Source organism: Polypterus senegalus, chromosome 8, assembly GCF_016835505.1.
Source record: "Polypterus senegalus isolate Bchr_013 chromosome 8, ASM1683550v1, whole genome shotgun sequence".
Lineage (NCBI taxonomy): Eukaryota > Metazoa > Chordata > Cladistia > Polypteriformes > Polypteridae > Polypterus > Polypterus senegalus.
This window is the reverse complement of record NC_053161.1, coordinates 150,320,099-150,343,236: the sequence shown is the minus strand read 5'-3', so window position 1 is coordinate 150,343,236 and position 23,138 is coordinate 150,320,099. Positions and strand designations below refer to the sequence as shown.

The following is a 23,138-nucleotide window of genomic DNA, read 5'->3' as shown; positions in this document are numbered from 1 at the left end:
GCAATTACTTTTTCACACAGGGCCATGTAGGTTTGGATTTTTTCTCCCTAAATAATAAAACCATCATTTAAAAACTGCATTTTGTGTTTACTTGTGTTATATTTGACTAATGGTTAAATGTGTTTGATGATCAGAAACATTTTGTGTGACGAACATGCAAACGAATAAGAAATCAGGAAGGGGGCAAATAGTTTTTCACACCACTGTATACATTGATCCAATTTAGGAAACAAACATTAAATGGAGTATTTGAGACAAATGACAGCCATTGCACACTGCATGTGATATATTCTGAATAACAATGGAGCAGTCCACTTTAAAAAGTATGATAACCTAGTGTAGTTTGATTTTTAGTGATTTGAATATTTTGCTGCAATTTTGTAATTGTTTTCTGATATCCTGCAGAACTTGACTGCTTTCTCCTGGTTGAAAACCACTGTATTTGGTTTAAGAAAAGTCTAAAACTAGAAGGAACTGTCTGCCTGGTCTAAAACAAGTAACAGCACATCTATTGCAGCATAGTGATTGAAACGTTAATGGAAATACTTGAACATTAACATTGACAGATTTTACAATTGATAAAACTTACCATATTATTTTGATGAAATCCAGAAGGATAATGTGACAACTGAAGAAAGTAAGGTAGGTCAACAGGGTGCATATGTGCTGGTGAAGATGCTGTAATTTTAAAAGTATGGTAGATTACCTTACAAGACATATATATATATATATATATATATATATATATATATATATATATATATATATATATATATATATATATATATATATATATATATATATATATATATATATATATATATATATATATATATATATATATATATATATATTTTATATACACACACACGTAAATACATATATACATTATATATACTTTAAAGACACACACACACAAGGGGCAGTTCCCCGGAATTGTGATATATCAGGAGAATGAGAGATCAGATTATGCACACATTATTGGGGAGGAGATATATTTATATATTATATAAATACTAGGGGGCTTCGCCCCATGCTCGCTTTGCTCACCAACCCCAATGTTTGGTTTTCTGGATACACACTTTTAATACTCGACATTGATATGACAATCTAATCTTTTTAACAAATATAAGTTACATTGTACAATCATTGAATTATCAATCATCACAATTTTTCCATCTTTCTTTCCAGGATAAGTGTGTTGTTCGTGACGATTATCTCTTCAGCGATAAACTGGAAAGCCAGCCTCAGTCATATCTGTTGTTTGAATGAAAGCTTTTGGAAATTTTTTGAAACACTTTTTTTCTTTTGAGTCCCAACATGCTGAATCTTATAAATGAGGTCAGTGAGACATGTGTTTAATGACTTTGTACCAGAATTCAGGATAGGTTTCTCTGTCTGGAATTTCACCACAGATAAAACAATCTACATCATCAGCAGTTAAAATTTTTTTGTGCAAAGTAACCAATAAATACATGTTCAGTAAGCCCCGTTTTTAAAATTCGATCGTGTAAATGTATGCTCGGATTTGACCGAACACGGTTTTGAGTTCTTTCAATAAAATGTAAGACTTTCTAAAGAAACTACTTACGAAAGTCGGAATATCCTGAGCTGATGTAGCCGGTGGCATTGTTTTCAAGAATCTTCGGATTTACGGCCAATGTGGATTGCACGTCATTGTAATAAATACATCTGGCCGACCGATATTTCTGGATATTGCCATTGCATCATGAAATAATTGTTGCAATGCTCTTGGACTACCTTGATATGATGATGGTAATATTACTGCTTTACCTATTTTGAATTTGTCTCACTATTGATATTTGAATTTTGAACATGATCAATGAGGCCTTGCATATGCTCAGTTCTAAGTTTTGCTTGATTCAATTTAATAAAGGAGACGATTAGCTTCGACTTTTAGATACGCATTAATAACGTAATGTTGCGTTAAGACATTGAGATGACAGAAATTGGTTAAAAACATTGGAACGAATAGCTAAGTTTCATGTATTCTAGATTTTGAAAACATTCAAATTTAGCCATTTAGCCATGAAAACAATGCATGTTTGAAAAAGAAAAAGTTAAACAAATACATTTCTTGTCAGTACAAACTTAAGTAATATCACACTGAAGGTGAAGAACAAGGGAATTTCGAACACATAATCCTTTTTTATTTAGCACTGTAGTGAAGAATGTTAGGTACTGAATATTACATAGTTGTGACTAGGGCTGAAGCGAACAATAATTTTGCTAATCAATTAGTTGAACTCTCAATTAATTGTTTAATCAGAGTTATTCTGAGTAAGTGCAGGTATTTTATTTAAAAATCAGTTTAATTCCTTAAACAATGCTCTTCTTCATTACAGTATGTTAAAAAATTACACTTGCCAAAAAAAATGCATAATATCAAGTGTTTCTAACTTTAAAGTCAAGTCTAACACTTTCAAAGGGTAAAAAGGAAAAAAAAATCTAAATTTTAGAAAAAAGTCAAAATAATTAAAGTTTCAAATGTGATAAACAACTAATTTTACAAATCACTCCCTCCATTTTTGGCTTGTCCCAATTTTAAGGCAACCTTTATGAAATCAAACTTGTCAATTTAACATTTATTTCCATATTACATCCTCATACACAAGATGTAGCTGAAAGTACTTTTCAAGATGTCAGAGAAATATGTAATATCGTACTGCAAGTCTCTAAAGATGAGTCTGATGCGAAGGTCAGAAAAAACAAACTCCAGATAATCTGGAGGGAAAAAAAAACTAAATTTGCAGTGGTTCCAAGGCCAAAAGACCACACAGACCCACTAGGCAGTTCAGGTGACACAGTTCCCTGCTCTGGACGTCCATCCTTTGACATTCCAGCTGAGTCAATAGAACACCTTCTGTTATGCGGTTTAAAAGTACGACATATTGCAGATCTATATGGTGTATCGGAGAAGACAATCACAAGGCGAATGAGCCAGTTTGATATATGGTAAGCTGCAACGGCTGTATTAGTTTAGGTACTTAGACATGGAATGTCCAAAGCAGCTCCAACTGATATTTTGAACTGAGTATTTGACCCTTGTTTTACGAGTATAAAGTCAGGTGCATATTCGCAGCTACTTCTCTGGAGTGTAGTAGAGTCCGTTCCACCTGTTCTATATAGTTCTAGATAATTTCAAAAATAGTTTCATCTACATCGGAGTCTAAAAGGGCCGCCAACATTGTAATTTCTTCCGATAAATCTTCAATTCTCTCTCTGAAATACATAATATCTTCGGTAGAATCCATTTCATCGGCAGTAGTAAGCATTTTTCTAATTAATTCGTGTGCTATCAATTCACCAATCAGTAACTAGAGGGTGTGTTAGAGCCCACTGTGGTGTTATGGGTCCACAGCTCGTTGAGCAAAGGCCAATTTTAAATAATCACCGCACCCGAGGCGGCTTCGTGAGGGGGGGCGATGTTGTAGCAAGCCGCGGGGCAGTCGTCGATGTGGGCGTTTCTCACCGTGTGCACAGGTGAGGAACTGCCCACATTCGTGATTGCTCCCGTGGCTAATGCTACAGCTGTGATGGCCCCTCACGTTATAAAAAAAGAAGCGCAAGTCGGTTGAAGGGGGGTGAAAGAAACGATCAGAGAGAAAAAGGAAAGGAAAGAGGACGGAGGTTACCGGGAGCAGATGAGGAGGCAGGTCGGTGAAAGAGAGAGAGAGAGAGAGGAGAGAGAGAGAGAAAGCGAGCCAGCGAGCGCTCACGGGCAGCTGTGAGGGCCTGGGGTGTTGGGCCTACACCCAGGCGTTTGAGTTGGATGTCGCTCCCGCTGAGTGATTATGTAGCGGGAGTGACCAAGGGAAGGCGACTGGCCGCAGAGAGGCCGCGGAAAGGCAGCGGAAGTCGGGAGACTTGGTGGTTGGAATCCCCAACGTGGACGACCTGGCCGTTGGTGGAAACCAAGTTCTCCGAGGCTGGGATGAGTGCCATACCGGAGTCAGGGATCGGGAGGTCTCCAGTCTCGAATGTGTGTTGTAGGAGGGCAGCTGCATAGAGAGTGTGACTCCTCTGTTGCGAAGCCTGGACAGGGAGATGCAGGGGAGTCACATGATAAAAGCACCGAGCTTGTTTGTTGTTTTAAGACTGCTTCCTAAAGAAGATTTTTAACCTCTCGTTTTAAAGGATTGTTTTTCTATTTATTGATTTTAACCTCCACATTCTTTTAATGGATTATTTATTTAATGAAGAACTTTTGAATGGACTGCACTTTATGAACACTGTTTATTTTGTTGACTGTTTTTAAATAAAAGCACTGTTTTCACTTTTAACCATCCCCTTGCTAAGATGCTCAATTATTTGCCTTCACTGACTGGCTCACTCGGTTTCATTATCGACGGTGTTGGGTTCAAGAGTTCCCAAACAGCCATGGGAGCGTGGAGCCAGAACCCACATCGTCACACCCACCCTCTCAATTTTGACGAGTGAAAGTGATAGTTTTATTTCAAGTCGTATTTCATGACGGTTTGCAGGAATGTTACGGACAAAATGAAATAAATAAGCAACAAAAAACATTTTGTGACATTTATTTATGCTCTCATTTCATGACATTTATTTATTTAGGCTCTCATTTCATGACACATTTATTTATGCTCACATTTCACAATACTTTTATTTATGCATTTATTAATTTATTTAATTTTGTCCGAAATATTCCTCCATAGTGGGAGGAATCAGATCTAAAAAAAATAAAATTTTAAAAGGCTTGGACTGATGTGGTGCCAAGGGGTGGTAGGGCAGAAATGGTATGAAGGCAAAAAAAAAAAAAAAATCCCACCTCCACCCTGAATATATCCGTTACTCCTACCGTAGACCTCACCACTGTCACACTCACCTCGTACATATCCTGTACAACCCTTACATACTTCTCTGCCACTCCGGACTTCCTCATACAATACCACAGCGCCTCTCAAGGCACCCTGTCATATGCTTTCTCAAGGTCCACAAAGACACAATGCAACTCCTTCTGGCCTTCTCAACTTCTCCATCAACATCCTCAGAGCAAACATCGCACCTGTGGTGCTCTTTCTTGGCATGAAACCATACTGCTGCTCACTAATCATTACCTCACTTCTTAACCTAGCTTACAATATTCTTTCCCATAACTTCGTGCTGTGGCTCATTAATTTAACCCCCTATAGTTACTATAGTCCTGCACATCCCCCTTTTTCTTAAATATCGGCACCGGTACACTTCTCAACTCCTCAGGCATCCTCTCACTTTCCAAGATCCCATTAAACAATCTGGCTAAAAACTCCAATGCCATCTCTCCTAAACATCTCATGCTTCCACAGGTAAGTCATCTGGACCAACGGCCTTTTCATTTTTCATCCTATTCATAGCTGTCTTTACTTCCTCCTTGTTAATACGTTGCACTTCATCATTCAACCTTTTCTCTCTCTCATTCAACCACCTCTCAAAGTACTCTTTCCATCTGTTCAACACACTCTCCTCACTTGTGAGTACATATCCATCTTTATCTCTCTAACCTGCTGCACATCTTTCCCAGCTCGGTCCGTCTGTCTAGCCAATCGGTACAGGTCCTTTTCTCCCTCCTCAGTGCCCAACCTCTCATACAACTCATCATACGCCTTTTCTTTAGCCTTCGCCACCTCTCTCTTCACCTTGCGCCTTATCTCCTTGTACACTTGTCTACTTTCTGCATATCTCAGACTATCTCACTTCTTCTACGCCTTCCTCTTCCTCTGTATACTCTCCTGTACTTCCCCATTCCACCACCAGGAAGACTACAAAGTTAACATTACTTAAAAATAAATCTTATTTAAATAAAATAGGCATGCACCCGAAATATATAAATTAAACTATATTCAATGCAAAAATTGCACATATACTGAGAACTAACAATGTTAGATACAAATATGTACACTTATATCTGGCATTATCTGCACATCTGGCATCATTTACAATAGCTTGCATTTTTAAAGAATAGAGCTACCTGATAATGAAGTATACTTGTTTTCATTCAGAAAGAGCTTTCTAAAATGCATAGAACCTAACTATGCATATTCCATTTTGGGAAAAAAAAAAAGTCTAACAAACCTGGTGTGAAAGCCAACTAGATAAAATTCACTTTTGCAAGAAACAATATTTTCAGCCCCTGCTTTTCTAAGCTTTTTTTTTTTTATTTAGTTGTACTGCTCCTTTACACAAGGTATTACAGTAGTTGAACCAGCGCAATGTCTTTTTTTTTTTGGCAGCAAACTTCCTGCAGTGTAAACAAACAGCACCAAGTGCAAGCTTGTTTTAACAATAAACAAGAGGTGATTGGTATATCAGCCTTAACGTTAATGAAAGTAGAGTAATAAACTGAAAAAAAAGTAATCTAATATGTTTATTTAGACAAACGGCAAGACAAGCTACTTTAAGGAATTCAGACCTTTATTTTGTCATTTAAATGAAAATGGATACAGTTTTGAGTTTGGACAGCATGCTTGTTTAAAATGTAGTAGTTTAAGCTTTTAGTTGGAAAAAAGAAAAAATAAAGAAATTTGAAATTGCTGCTTAGTAAACAATAGGCTTTTTTAAGATTTGTGCGGTGTTTATTATTTGTTGTTTTGTGTCATAATTGCATAAGTTTTGGTAAGAAACAAGTACTACATAATTAAAATGGTAATCCATATTTAGTTGATACAGTGAAAAAAAAAACACATCTGTATAAATATTTTAACAGCATCAAGCTTCAGTGCAATTAATGATCTAAAACAAACTCTAAGTGCATGTATATTTACATTTAAGCAGCATTTAATTGCCAATAGCAATTAAATGAGCGAGAATGCTTTTTGTTATTAGAGAAAAGGTAAAAACTACAGTTATTAATTAATCTTTGTTCCAGATAAGTCCATTACAAAAAAAAAAACACTAAATGTGACAGCTTGTAATTATGAGATATTTTATTTTCTGATGCCATATGTATTGTGGATAAATATTTTTGTACTTTATGTATGTATTTTAAGGAAATTTTATTTTAATTTTATGGTCACTGAAAAATAAGCCTACAGAAATTCATTTTGTAAATAAAAATGGAACAGTTAACATCTGTGGTCTAAAGTTTAATTATAAAAATACACTTTAATATAGGACATAAAACTTCTATTTGTCTGATTATGCAGGAGACTAGTGTAAAAAGTTTTTTAAAGGGATAAAGAAAATCAAACTGGAATCGGTATCGCAATCAGCCAATCAAGTAACATGAAATCACACACACAACTGGATCATCCCTAGACAAGACCCTCTCTAATGATTAACTGTTTGCACTTGATCTAATACACCTAATTCTAATTTTAGATATTTCAGTCAGTGATAAATAGGGGTACATATTGTTTAAATGAAGATCAACTTTTCAATTAAATCATCAACTAAGCTCAGCAGCATGGGTTATAGGGCTTTTTCATCTGTGGCCCTGAAGCTTTGGAATGCCCTCCCCGACTACCGAGAGCCCCAAAGCCGATGTTTTTAAACAAAACCTAAAAACTCTTTGTTAGTATTTTTATAGACTCTTATTTTTGAATCTGTAGCACTTTGAGATTGCTAAAATATAAAGTGCAATACAAATAAAATTTATTATTATTATATGACTACATGTAAAAAAAGAAAAATGTCCACGGGGTGCTAACTTTTTTACATATCTACTAAAATAAAGAAAATCTGTGCCAAGTTCAGGTCACATTTTCATTTAGTGGGCACTAATCTAACATTAACAACTTTGCTACTGGATGATTCATGTCTATAACATTCTTCACTTTGACATGCTGTGAATTCACAGTAAAACAACTGCCTGGGGTTGAGGGTGTGACAATAATGGGCACATTGTAAATTCTCATGATGCCACTGAGCTCAAAGAAACAACAAAGATTTATGACTGAAATAACCATTCAGCACACTGATAAAAAGTGTAACAGGCATAGAATATTAATGCAAAAATGATACTTATTGCGTATACAGACATTAATCTGGAAGCTCATTATATTTTCTACTTCTAACTTTTTTTGATATAACCTTCCACCAAACACACTATCAGTACAACCTTTAAAAAAAAAAAAAAAACCTCTTTCACTCTGTATGTGTGACTTGATAACCGAAGGGTGTGTCTGCTCAAGAATATAGCACTAGAGACAGACTATTAATTTAAGCTTACTTTCTCATAAAGCTACAATGAACAGTTTAACTTCTCGTTTCATTTTTATAAACATACAAAATAAATGAGGCAGTGATAGAACAGCATTTAAACTTGACCAAGACAGTAGAACAGCAAACTCAAGACTAATTCTTGCTTTAAGGTAAAAACACATTTTTAAAATGACCCCCTCAATGAAAAAACAAAAAAAAATAAAGTTTTAAATGCAAATGCTACTGCATAACACATACCTGGTGAATTGTTTTCACTGTCGGTTTCCATTGCAACCTCATCGTAGTTATCATATTGATAAAGGCTTCCAGAAATGTCAGTGCCTTGTTTATTCAGAGGCTTTCTGTATTCTACATCTAAAGACTGGGAAGATAAAGAATACCTCAGAAAAAATCTAACATCCATTATTAATTAGTCAATAATGCTGAAAAACTACAGCAATTATGACTGACTGCTGTGCATTCCAAAAATATTAATTGGCTTTGCATTAACGGAACAAATGATGTTGAGAACAATAGCTGCAAAGATCTCCCAGGGAAACAGTATGAACAGTAGGTGTTTACCAATACATCGTGCCTTTGGGACTTGCAACTTGGTTCATTAGTGAAACTGAAATATTCATCTAAGCTGTAGCAACAAAAAAAAAACCTTACCACCTACTGAATAACACAATGTAAGCAAGCTCCGTCAAGATATATTATATTTTATTTAAAATATAATATGAAAAAAAAAACACACAACTGCTAAAATTTCAAAAGGTGACAGACTAACATAGAAATAAAAAGATACTGTATCTAGAATGAGAATACCACAACGTTGCTATCCAAATCTAAGTGGGGGTGGGAAGACTTAATTTTTAATGAAAGGTAAGTATACACAAACACTAAATGCTTGCATATAAGCCCAGTGCAAATGGGAATTACTGACCTTACTCCTAGACCTCCTTTTCACTCCGACTAGTTTCATGAAGCGGTTGTATTGCTCATCTTGATTAGATAGGTCTCTGATTTTTCTAATCTCATCTTCTCGCTTTCTACGCTCTTCTTCTTCAGTGCGCCTTTTCTCCTCTGCTTCACACTGGCACCTCTCCTGTTCCTTCTGCTGCTGCAGTTTCCACGTGCGGACCTGCTGCTTCCTCCGTGCTTGCTTTGACACACAACCTAAGTTGATTTATTACCAGAAATGAAAGATCAAATAAAATCTGCATTTAGTAAATTGTTGGCTTATCAAACAAGTGAGTGGAATAGTTTTTTAATAGCTAGACTATTTCTCTTGTGAACCAGGTAGTAACTATACTCCATCAAATAATTCAGAACTTTAAAAAAAAAAAAAAAACACAGAATGAAAAATAGATAGACACTCAAATTTAAAAGTATTCATCTTTAACTGTATAATTTAATTACTACAATGTAAATTTACACATACAAAATTCTACATCAAAAAATTTTTTGACACAATTACTTCTTGGTAAAATGGCTAAGAAATGTCTAGCAGGCTCTGAAGCCAACTCTTCTAAAAATGAGCTCAAAGAAGAGAAAACACAAAGCTTCAAAAAAACAAAAAAAAAACAATTATTCCTACCATTACAGTAAAATAATGCTAAAGCTCTTTAGTCACCAAAACATTTTTAGAACCATTCCAACTCTAGTATCCAAGACTCAGGATAATAAATCGTACAAGTGATAAGCTGCAATAACTAAAAATCACAACTAAGAATTACTATATTTTGACAAGCATTAGACAAATTAAACTATTTCTTAAAACTGTAATACTCTAATTGAAGTATGAATAGAGTAGAACAATACATATTTATATATTACTCAGACAGAATGGGTATGATTTCTAAATTTCATCTTCATAAATATTCTTTAAATCATGCTTATGCAACAACAAATTGAATTCAAAAGCCTCAGCAGAGTTCGGAGGTGATGCTGCACACCATCTTAATGCATGTTAACTCCAACAAAGAATTATAGCATTTACAGTGCAACACTAACCAATTCTGTTACATCTGTCATTCAAAATTATTCATAAAATGTGCAGAGAAAAAGCAATGCAGGTGGAAAAGAATCAAGTAAACACTAGAGATGTGCAATTTAGTCATATGCTTGAGTATCTGACAGAACAAAATAAAAATAAGTATTCGTGGTTGGGAAGCTTTTGGCAGGGTCAGGAGATAACATGGTTAAAGAGCACACAGATAGTATTTTCAATAGTTTCAAATGAATTTTTATTAATTTACTTTTGTTTACTTACTGAAAACCTAAGGATGTACATGATTCTTAGAAAAAAAAATAAAACTACTACCGTTTGTACTAAACAATCAGGTAAGCCAACTGAAACTTCATAAATGAAATGGAAATGGTGATTTTACTAGACTGTCCTTATTCAAAAAAAAAAAAACTATCCACATGGTTCGATGACATGCAAGTGTACATTTGATTGACAATTTTACGCCTGAGAAAGACTTTAGTGTAACATTCAATAAACTACAAGATGCGGCGGAGGGTTGATGTCTTTTTCAGGTTTGGGTATAAATGCTATTAGTACTCACTTAAACCCATACCCTTAATCCACACAACACAATATAATCAAAAAATACAATATAAATAGATTAAGATATTTAAAAGGTCTGCAATCATTTGGGTTCAAAGCTGCCAATGAGAGGTTAAAAAGTAAGACAAGGGCTTCCACTTCTTACCAGTACTGTTGCTCTTCTTACTCTGAGTGCTTTTGCTGACAGTTTTGCTCTTTTGCTGAACAGGTCTAGATTTGGTCAGCTTCTCTTTGCTCTCTTTCAAAACTTGTTGTTCCTTTTGCTGCCACTTCTTGCTGGCAGACTGCAAAGCAAGCAAACGTAGCTGCAACTCTGAGAGTTCATCGTCATCCTCTTTGGTGACCTGTGGATATACTTTTGGTTATATTTTGATACTATGTCCAAATTAGTTTTGCCGATTTATTCATAGCAGAAATTTGAACTTGAGTGCTAAGCAGAATTACAGACAAGAATAAACAAGATGGGTTAGAATTTGTAAACTACCATGTTCCATAAATTCACCTTCCAACTCTTATCCACTTCAAGGGCAGTGAAGCACATATCTATCTGGCGGCACTGGGTACTAGGTAAGAATCACCCCCAGATGGGGCACTACTCCACTGTATGACACACCCCTACACACAGACACACCCAGATTAGCCAAACAATATAACATGCATGTCTACCCACACATACAGGTTAGAATGGGCAAACAAAAAATAAAGGCCATGTAAGATAGGATTCACAAACAGAATCCTGGAGATATGAGGCAGCAGTGCTAACTACTGCTTCATGACTCCACTGAACAACAATTCTGATAGCTTCTATAAATATTAACGTTCCAAATCTAAGACCTTATTTGCAATAATGCCAATTAACCTGATAAAGAGTGGGTTTGTTTCAAGGTTTTCTTACATTTTCACTTTTTTAAAATAGGTTTGCCACTATGAAGTCACTTAAATAAATGTAACCTTAACAATCAAGGCTACCGTCTACAATCAATAGCGTGCAATACCAAACCACACAGCTTAAACAATGAAAACTAAAGTTTTCAAATAAATTGTTCTTCACTATGGGCAACCCATGGGGATTTTCTCCTTCATAGGAAATTCTATTGTCACACTTTGTTTAAACCACAGGTCCATTTCAGCAGAAGATATGAAACAAAAAAATGGAGTACTAATTATAATATGGCAAATTTCCACATCAGGCAATGTTTTGGATATCTCAATGTGCAGATTCAGGGGTGTGTGAACTTTTCAATCTGAAGACCCAAGCTACAAAATCAGTATGATACTGGGGCCAAAGAAGAGGATTATTTTTTATCACAAAGACATAGGAGTCATAACGAGACAAAACAGTGGCTACATAAAAGAAGTTTCTTTTAATAAAAGTATTGTTAAAACAAAAAACACTATCCATTTTCCAAGCCCACTTATTCTAAACAGGGTCATGTGACAACTGGAGCCTATTCCAGCAAGCACTGGGTGCAAGGAAGGAACTTGTCCTTCACAACACACTCTAAAATGATCACATTCTTGTCTAAACTAGTGCTATGGTCTCTTTACCTCACAAGGGTATCTATCATTGCCTCCTCTCTACTCTCTTCTTATCAGACCTATCTGTTTGCTGGGTGTTCTTAACTGTTCAACCAAGAATGAATTTTGATCAGGAGAAAAAAAAAAAACACACTAAAACTGGGTCTAGGGATCAGGCTTTGTAAACAAAACCTTGGATCAGAGACATGTTAAGCGATGTAACTGATAAATTCATGATTTTGTGGTTTATAAAAAAAAACCCTTAATATTCCCTAGGCTAATTATGCACACTATAAAACAGCAACAGGACCCATTAGGCTCCCTATCACAGTTAATAGGCAGAGATGCACTTCTCTTATTAAAAACAGCTTTGTTTTAGTCCACTAGGGACTATCAATTACCTTTTCGGGAATATCATCCAAGTCTTTGCTGCTGGATTCTTTGCTGCTTGCACCTGAAACATTCCGATTTTCTTCCTCACCTTAAAAATAAGAACAATTAAATTGAAAACTAAAAACATTACTTTAAATAAATTACTTTATTGCATAAAACATGAGGCCTTGACAACAGCCAAAAATTAATCAATAAAGAAAAATAAACACACTTAAGGATAGTGTAAAAATTATGTACTTTATATAGAAAGTATGTCTATATAAACACAACCAGGTTTATAAACATATGTATACTCATATATTACTATTTTACAAAAAAATCACCCAAAAAGATTTTTAGCAATGGTTTAGCAGTGTGATAAGTTATTTAAGTTTCTAGCCCTGTTCACAGAAATGCTTTCAAGCTGTCACAGCTTATCAGGTCTACAAAAAAATCCAGATCTCGCTGTGTTTGAATGCTTTAAGTAGAATGACCTCTCCAACATATCTACTGAATAAAAAATATGTAGTTATACACTGACCCCTTAGAAAGTTGACATTTATTTAAAAGACATCTATGACAACTTATCAATAACTACCAATTCATGTATACCCAAAAAAGAGCCCACATTAAAATTATCAGCTAGTCAAAAGATCTGATAAATAGTGGTGGGGTCAGCTTGACAGTCCTAACTTTAAACAAGCTTGAAATAGATGCAAATATTTTTCAACCTTTAGCAGTGCAGGAAGGCTCAGATGAAGCAGCTGGACTCTCCTCAGAAGGCTCCTCCAATATAGTTGCTTTGTTTCTTTCATCCCTTTCGGCAGGAGTCAAAAGTTTCTGTCTAAGTGGTTTCAGATTAAAAGCCTGAAACGCCTTTACTTGTCGCTTTTCAGGTATGAGCTCTTCTTGAGGGCTGCCAGCAGTACCAGCTTCCCGCTCCTTCTCTTGAACACTGTTATCTAATGGCAAAACCTGTTGGGTAGCTGCTGGCAATTCCTTCAAAGCCGGTGGCAACTCTTCCTTGGAGGCCTGGGCTATTCTTTCCTCCTTATTAATGCATTCCAGCTTATCCTGAATTTGCTTGTATTTCCTCAGCAGGTCCTCAAATGTTTCTTGGATTCCATTTTCAGCTTTCACCGTTGTGTACCTCACCAATGTCCTTATTTTTGCTGAAATAGTTAAGGAAGGAAACCCAGTATAACACATAAACCTTTTATTATACATAAATCTTTAATATCTAGCACATCTATATTTTTTTCAACTCCCACTTTTAAGACCAAAATTTTAAACAATAACACTTCTTTGGCAAGAAGTTTGGCTTAAGAACAAAGGTTATGAACTGTAAGACAAAGCTGGCTGTGATCTTTACAGTCATAACTCAGTACAACTGTTAAGTTAATATGCATAACCACTCATTTCAGAAGACATGCAACAACTTTTAAATCAGAAGAACATGAAAATTACTAGGGAAAGCACACAAGTGCTTTAGCATGGGTTCAGTTATTCTTAAATGTTACATACTGCTCAGAAAATTTTGGGTAACACTTTATCATCACAGTCTAACACCAAGTCAATTAAGCTTCAGGGATCTCAGTCTGTCAAGTTAGGAAGCATAAGCGATTACAAATCAACTTCACATGCTCTGATGCAAATAAAAGTGACAACGGGTGCACTGGAGAGGCAACAGCAAGACAACCCCCAAAAAGGGAATGGTTTTGCAGGTGGTAGCCACAGACAATTACTTTCTGACTGATTCTTCTCTAGCACTGTCTCAAGAGCATAGAGGAGGAACCTGGAAACAGGCCATTACACAAGAAGAGCTGGGGGGCATGCAGGCCAGTTAATAGCATCAATGTTTTTGTTATACAGTAAGTGTCTACACACTCTGACTACATGAGGCTGGGCCAACATAGGTCTGTCAGTGCCTCCGAGGATTTCATCCCAGTATCTAACAGCAGTCAGATACTGTTGCCTCAAGGAGGACTGTGCGACCCTCCAAGGTATGCCTCCCTAGACCATCACTGACCCACTGCCAAACAGGTCATGCTGAATGATACTGCAGGATGTACAACGTTCACCATGGCGTTCCCAGACTCTTTCACATCTCAGTGTGAACCTGCTCTCATCTGTGAAGAGAATGGGGCGCCAATGGTGGAGCGGCCAATTGTGGCATTCTCTTTCAGTCAAGCTGCATGGTGACAGGCTGTGAGCATAGGTCCCACTAGAGGATGTTGGGCCCTTATGGAGTCTGTTTCTGACAGTTTGGTCAGAAACATGCATACCAGTAGCCAGCTGGAGGTCAATTTGTATGGCTCTGGTAGTGCTCTTCCTTTTCCTCCTTCGCCAAAGGAGCAGATACTGGTCCTGCTGTTGCTAGGTTGATGCCCTTCTATGGCCAACTCCAGCTCTCTTTGTGTTAACAGGCTGTTTCCTGTTAAACTCTCCTCCATGGTCTTGAGACTGTGCTGGAAAACAAAGCAAACCTTCTTTCGTTGGCATGTATGTATGTGCCATCCTGGAGGAGCTGGACTACCTTACCTGTGCAACCTGAATCAACTGCAGGTACTGCCTCATGCTACAAGCACTGACAAGGATACTACCATATTAGATCTACTTAACCATAGCAACGTAGAAGATCAAGACAAAGTACACCTTTGCATAACTTTTTTTTTTTTTAATTTACACAGACCAAATTCAAGTTAGGGGACTTGCTCAAGTCACATGGCGAGGCAGAGGGTGGAATAAACCACTTATTTTGAGGTTTATAGTCCCATTCCTTAGCAACTACTGTACCCCACATTCTCAATGAGTACTGACAATACTACTACCAAAGAACGTAAAAATACAAATGAAGTGACCACAAAAAGTTCTGCTTTACTAAATGAAGTCTTTGTGTGTTGAACGGTTAATGTTCTACTATTTAGAATACAACAGCCCTGTACTAATTTAATTATTAGTTGTCATTTACTATACCTTTGTCAGTTGACCAGAAATGTAAAATGATCTTTTTTCTGAACAGATTATTAAATATAAGCAATGTAAAATGTTACTTAAAGAGAGTCTTGATGTTCATAATTATGTCATTCTTGCAACTAGGGGCCTAAATTTGAACATGAACCATTGGATTCCTTATGACATTGCACCTTCAGATCAAATTATTAGGAAAACAAAAAAGCAAAACACATATATATATAAAAAAGATGAGGTTAATTGAGAAATTATACTTTTTTGAGAGCAGAATGACTACATTCCGGAGGCATGCATGTCAGGTTAATTAAACCGAGTAATTTATTGTGGGTGCGAACACACATGGCTTAGTTAATTAAGATTAATAAGCTGGTATTTTGTCCAGGTTTGGATCCTAACTTAAAAGACTCCACTCCTAAATAATCCTTTCCTAAATTAAGCAGAATTGAGAATGTTTTTCTTACAGCTGAATAGTATGCGTGCTGCACGTACATGTTTAACATAAACCTGAAACAGTTATTAACTTCTTGAGATGCAATAAAACATTAACACTTACATTTGGTATATTAATCCCTCTAACATTTATAACTATGATCAGCACATGATAGCTGCGATCAGATCAGCACACTAGGGATTTCCCAATAAAATGCCTATTCAAGTTATATAGTGCAACCCTCCTTCACGAAATCCAGCATAGTGCTCACTATGAAATGCACTATATAAAATCAAGAACAGTGATGTATGGTTATTGGGAAACATCAGGTCTAGAGTTAAATGGGGCACTATCATAAAGTAACTGCAGCCATTATACTACACACATACAGTATATACAACAAACATGGGGCACAACTAATGTATCAAAATATAGCAGAACAAAGATATTTTTAAAATACCCCACCTCGAAAGATACTTCATTTTTTTGTTTTTGGCAGATCTTTGATAATACGCCTTAAGAATAGGGAAAGCGCTATACAAATAAAATGTATTATTATTTCCTGTATTATTTGACTAGGTACTGAAACATTAAAAAGGACTCACTCTTAAATTCCATTAATAAAACAATGGAGCTAGCAGCAGGGTGCGTTCGCTCACCTGGACGTCGTGTAAGAATATACTGAATCAAAACAAAAACTCCCCAAAAGAAAATGACATATATATAGCTAGTCTTAAAAGGATACGTTTTCTGGAAGGAGATTCCTTTTTGCTGCCACCTCCCTGGAAAGGAGGTCGTCCCAGGGGAGGCTTCCCTAATCCTCGATCTCCCCAGTCATCCCGGCCTCTAATGAAGCGTCCTCGGAAGGGCCTGCCTCGGTGATTGAAACGGCCCAATGCGCTGTGGCTCCTCTCCCAAAAGCTCGAGCGGGGACTGGGCTCGCATGGCGGGCCCGAACTGTGCCTTTCCGGTCCAACAGGCCCACAGTCCGGCCTGTAGCCCCCCTGGGGGTGTGGGAGAGGGAGTAGCGGCTGCCCTCTATTGAAGGGCATTTTCATGCGGTATTCGTGAGGGGGCCAGGATGAAGGTTTAAAGGCCTGGCCGGGGCGACCAGAGCCACTGCCGCTCCGGGCGCCACGGTTAGGCCTCTGGTCCAAAAAAATAGGCGGCTTGTCATCGTTCTCATCATCACTTATCTCGCCGTCTTCCAGCTCTCCCTCTTCCCTCGGCGACCGCCCGCTCGTCTTCGGCTCCATCGCGTTGTTTCAATCTATCTCTCCCACAGGCGAGTGACTCTTACGGCTCAAACAACAAGGGAATTGGGTGTGAAGTCATCTGAATGCGAAACGTAACGCTCTTCCAACTCAGAGCTGAACGCAACCTCAGAGGATCACCCAACTCTCGCTCCTCAACTATCGCGAGAGAGCACCGTCCGGTGACGTGTGTTGCTGGCTGTCATTGGCTTTGTGCACGTATCTTGGAGCGCTTAGGTTAACAAGGTCCGTTTACGCGAACGTAGAAAGGAGACACTGGCGATGTGGTCCTAAGACAATAATGAGAAAAATTTTCAATAGATACATTTAATGTGTTTTATAAAGACACCTCTTAAACTACTGTTATGTGGTAGTGTTCATTATGAAAGACACTATAAAATACAGACTGATAACTCCGCAGTCATCTTACCAGCAAGCTGTGTTCAACTTGAGCTAAACAGAAACATTATTTAATTCCTTTTCATCCTTTAATGACTGCTAAAATCCTGTGTCACATCATTAATACATACTGTTAATTACATAACATTAAACTCAAATGTTTATTTCATCTACAAGCTGTGTTCACCCTTATTGTACTATATTTGATGCACATGATTCGCCTACTTCTGTGAGTTTCTAAATGGCTTCTAAAGTACCCTAAATCACAGTATGTTCTCCATAGAGAAGTAACTGACTGTATATAAAATAAAGTTTGATTCGCTTACAAAATACACTGTCCATCAACTGACATGAACTGGAATGAAAACTTGGCTACGGAGCTTTGTCCAGATTGGCCCACCACAACCAGCCAGATACACCATTCATCCTGGTGTCTGCTCTACTTGTCATTAATTGTCAGTATCATCTATATGTAAAATGCTACTGTCTGTCATGCAAATACTCGTGAAGTAACAGGGCTAGAGCTTTGATCTTGCTCTTAATCGAAAGCTTATGACCTGTGTAAGAGATGGCCGGCAGCTCAACCCAGCCAGGATGCCCCTGAGATGGAAGGATGGGGGAAGGCAGCTTTTCAAGGGCACTGCCTCCCTCAAAACGCTAGATGGCAGCTGCCCTGAACTGCAGCGGTGCCCCAGATTCCCTCAGGGCACTATAGGACATGAAGTTTGACAGCACAGCCCTGCTTGGTACCATGGGTGCTGCCAGGGGATGCTATCGGAAGATGGTGGGAGAATAAATTCTCACCTAGCCCGGATGTACTAATGGATTACGACAACGGAAGCCCAGAAGCCGGAAGTGCTGGCAAATTACGTGGGAGAAAGAACAGAAGCACTTCTGGGTCAAGAACTATATAAAGGACTGCTGAAGACCCAGCAAAGGAGCCAGAGTTGGGTGGAGGTGGACAAAGCTTGGTGGGAGGTGTGGAGGAGAGAATTGTAATTATTATCGAGGATTGTGCTAAATTTTTTGCTTGTGTATTGTGGCTGTAGTGCTTGAAGGGCATTGTTAATGAAGAAAATAATTAAAATATCTGTTTGGTGCTTTAACCTGGCATCCTGTGTGTCTTTCTGTTGGGTTTAAGGGGCAACAGTGACCCCTAACATTCACACCTGATATGTTCTGAAAATGCAAAAAACAATTTAGATAGTCTGGTCTTCTCAAGCCCATCTATAGATAATCCTCCAGAACACAATCCATGTTCAGAATTCATAAACAAGTGTAAGTTAATATGTTTGCAAACAACTGACGGAGAGTTTGCTGTTGTTTAAATATGGCCTTATATAATGGGATTGACCAGGCATAATCGGATATCTACGTGTTTTGCTAGTTTAGATATCAGAATTAAGAGAACAAACCCCACAGAATGTAAATCACACTACTGCATTTTTCTGAATACAAAATAAAAGAAGTATTAAAGGTCAGTTAATTAAATGGAAAGAGAGTGGGTTATTGGTATTATCCCATTATTTCCAATGACCATTCCATCCCTGTCCATCAGTTATATAATTATTAACTACAGAACATAAAAATTGATTCTTGTTTCAGTTTCTTCCATTTGTTAAAAAGTGTAATGCTGTTTGGATAGACTTTGTTTACAATGGAAATCAGCTATGTAAAATAAAGATTTTTGTTTTTCCCAGATTTACTCTGTACTAGGCTTTACAACAAAAAGCACCATCTACCTAGTTTTTTTAACACGCTTAAACACACTGGGTACATTTTGGGGTTTGGGGGAGTGACAAGAAATATAAACACAGTCCCCTCCATTACTATTGGAACGTCAAGTTCAATTCATTTGTTTTTGCTATACACTGAAGATATTTGGATTTGAAATCAAAAGATGAATATGAGATGAGTATTCCAAATTTCAAGTTTTCTTATTTATGTGTTAAACAATCTAGAAGATGGCACCGTTTGTAGCACACCACCCAATCTTTAAGGCAAGCCAAAGTATAGGGACATGTGACCGACAGGTGGGTTTTGTTCCCCAGGTGTGTCCTGTTAGATTGATTGTATTAAACAGTAGATTGCTCAGAATGGGAACTCTTGGTTTTAGCCTTGAGTTTCAACTGTTAAGTCTGCATTAGTTGGTAGCAAGAAAAAGCCAACATGAAGACTAGAGAGCTGTCTGTGGCAGAGAAGCAAACCATTTGGAAGCTGAGAAAAGAGCCTAACTTCTCTAGTAATTCAATAGGCCAAAATAATATTTAGAAATATCTTAAAGTGCATTTTTAGATATCTCAAAATCCATTTTAAGCTGTTAAAATCCATCCATCCATTATCCACTCTTGCTATATCCTAACTATAGGGTCACGGGGGTCGGCTGGAGTCAATCCCAGCCAACACAGGACGCAAGGCAGGAAACAAACCCTGGGTAGGGCACCAGCCCACCGAAGGGCACGCACACACACACACACACAAACACACACACGCACACCAAGCACACACAAGGGACAATTTAGAAACGTAACCTGCATGTCTTTGGACTGTGGGAGGAAACTGGAGCATCCCCACGCAGACACGAGGAGAACATGCAAACTCTATGCAGGGAGGACCCGGAAATCAAACCCAGGTCTCCTAACTGCGAGGCAGCAGCGCTACCCACTGCGCCATCGTGCCGCCCACAGCTGTTAAAATACATTTTAAATAACAATAAATATTTTTTTAGATGTCTCAAACTGACTTCCTGATATTTTAAAATTGGCTTCTGCTCAGTTTCATATGTCTATTTTAAGAATCTGACTTTAATTTCAAGGTATCTTAAATACATTATAAGATACAGTATCTTTAAAACTACAGTAAGTTTTTTAACGATGTTTGAATATCATTTTAAGAAGTATAGTTAAAGATACAGTACTTCCAATGAATTTCCAGATAACTCAAAAGAGCAACTGTTTTGAGACAGCTGAAATGCATTTCATGAAATCTGAAAATAACTTTTTAGGCTGTTTGAGGTATCTAAAATGAATTTTCAATACCTTCAAGTGCATGCAGTCAATCTAAGCTATCTTGAAATGTAGAGGGAGTTACTTTAACATATCTGAAAATATCCTGAAGCAAACTTTTGCTATCTGAAAAGATGAACTGAATTTTAATGCACTTTGAAATATCTTTAAATGTTAATTTGGCTTCCCAACACTAAACATGGTCAGCATCTCCTGAGACGTTTACTATGAATGCTTACTTGTGTTTCAAAAAACAAAATGGATTTTTACAAGAACAAGAAAATATGAACACATAATTCCAGTTCTTAAATCTTTATTCTGGCTCCTAGTTAAGTTTTGGGCAGATTTCAAAAATCCTCCTTTTAACATATAAATCCTTAAATGGCCATGGTCTGGCTTACTTGTCTGAACTTATCATGACTTACAAACCAGAGCGTACATTAAGATCTCAAGATGGCAGTCTGCTTATGACTCCAAGGATTAATAAAATAACAGTGGGAGGTTGAGCTTTTAGTTACAGGGCTTCTAAACTGTGGAATGGTAAGGAAAAGTAATCTCTGATGAAGGATTGGAGGAATCATTGGGTAGAGTGGTCTTTTCATCGGATTGGCTGGCCCAGAGCTAACTCATCTGTGGAATGGCCAATAAGGGGAGGCGGCTTGATGGCCAAGGTCTCCAGGACTCTGAACAAATCCAAATCATATAATGTGATATCATCTACTGTTGAATTCTGCTCTGTACTTGTAATATTTATATTTCACTATTATACTGCATTAGCAAAATACCCGCGCTTCGCAGAGGAGAAGTAGTGTGTTAAAGAAGTAATGACAAAGAAAAGAAAACATTTTGAAAATAACGTAACATGATTGTCAATGTAATTGTTTTGTCACTGTTGTGACTGATGAGTTTTGCTGTCATATATATATATATATACAGTATATACATATATACACACACACATATAAACATATATATATACTGTACATATCCATACATATATACATATACACATATATATATACACACACACACATATATACATACATATATATATATATATATACATATATACACATACATCCACATACATATACACACACACATACACGCATACACACACATATATACACACAAATACATACATATATATATATACAGTGGTGTGAAAAACTATTTGCCCCCTTCCTGATTTCTTATTCTTTTGCATGTTTGTCACACAAAATGTTTCTGATCATCAAACACATTTAACCATTAGTCAAATATAACACCAGTAAACACAAAATGCAGTTTTAAATGATGGTTTTTATTATTTAGGGAGAAAAAATCCAAACCTACATGGCCCTGTGTGAAAAAGTATTTGCCCCCTTGTTAAAAAATTACCTAACTGTGGTTTATCACACCTGAGTTCAATTTCTGTAGCCACCCCCAGGCCTGATTACTGCCACACCTGTTTCAATCAAGAAATCACTTAAAAAGGAGCTTCCTGACACAGAGAAGTAGACCAAAAGCACCTCAAAAGCGAGACATCATGCCAAGATCCAAAGAAATTCAGGAACAAATGAGAACAGAAGTAATTGAGATCTATCAGTTTGGTAAAGGTTATAAAGCCATTTCTAAAGCTTTGGGACTCCAGCAAACCACAGTGAGAGCCATTATCCACAAATGGCAAAAACATGGAACAGTGGTGAACCTTCCCAGGAGTGGCCGGCCGACCAAAATTACCCCAAGAGCGCAGAGACGACTCATCTGAGAGGTCACAAAAGACCCCAGGACAATGTCTAAAGAACTGCAGGCCTCACTTGCCTCAATTAAGGTCAGTGTTCATGACTCCACCATAAGAAAGAGACTGGGCAAAAACGGCCTGCATGGCAGATTTCCAAGACGCAAACCACTGTTAAGCAAAAAGAACATTAGGGCTCGTCTCAATTTTGCTAAGAAACATCTCAATGATTGCCAAGACTTTTGGTAAAATACCTTGTGGACTGATGAGACAAAAGTTGAACTTTTTGGAAGGCAAATGTCCTGTTACATCTGGCGTAAAAGGAACACAGCATTTCAGAAAAAGAACATCATACCAACAGTAAAATATGGTGGTGGTAGTGTGATGGTCTGGGGTTGTTTTGCTGCTTCAGGACCTGGAAGGCTTGCTGTGATAGATGGAACCATGAATTCTACTGTCTACCAAAAATCCTGAAGGAGAATGTCCGCCATCTGTTCGTCAACTCAAGCTGAAGCGATCTTGGGTGCTGCAACAGGACAATGACCCAAAACACACCAGCAAATCCACCTCTGAATGGCTGAAGAAAAACAAAATGAAGACTTTGGAGTGGCCTAGTCAAAGTCCTGACCTGAATCCAATTGAGATGCTATGGCATGACCTTAAAAAGGCGGTTCATGCTAGAAAACCCTCAAATAAAGCTGAATTACAACAATTCTGCAAAGATGAGTGGGCC

At 37.3% G+C, this 23,138-nt stretch overlaps 1 protein-coding gene across 1 annotated transcript in view; it reads right to left on the bottom strand.

The window, feature by feature from the left end:
• LOC120534381 (zinc finger C3H1 domain-containing protein-like) overlaps positions 1-17,426 on the bottom strand; it is a 99,540-nt gene extending 82,114 nt beyond the window's left edge. Inside the window, exons 1-7 of the mRNA XM_039761930.1 lie at positions 16,774-17,426; positions 13,357-13,797; positions 12,655-12,734; positions 10,881-11,079; positions 9,107-9,339; positions 8,419-8,542; positions 590-678 (exon numbers count right to left, since the gene is read on the bottom strand). Coding sequence (XP_039617864.1) covers positions 590-678; positions 8,419-8,542; positions 9,107-9,339; positions 10,881-11,079; positions 12,655-12,734; positions 13,357-13,797; positions 16,774-17,284 — 1,677 coding nt within the window. The 5' untranslated portion in view covers positions 17,285-17,426. The remainder of the gene's footprint in view (positions 1-589; positions 679-8,418; positions 8,543-9,106; positions 9,340-10,880; positions 11,080-12,654; positions 12,735-13,356; positions 13,798-16,773) is intronic.
• Between the last annotated feature and the right edge of the window lie 5,712 nt (positions 17,427-23,138).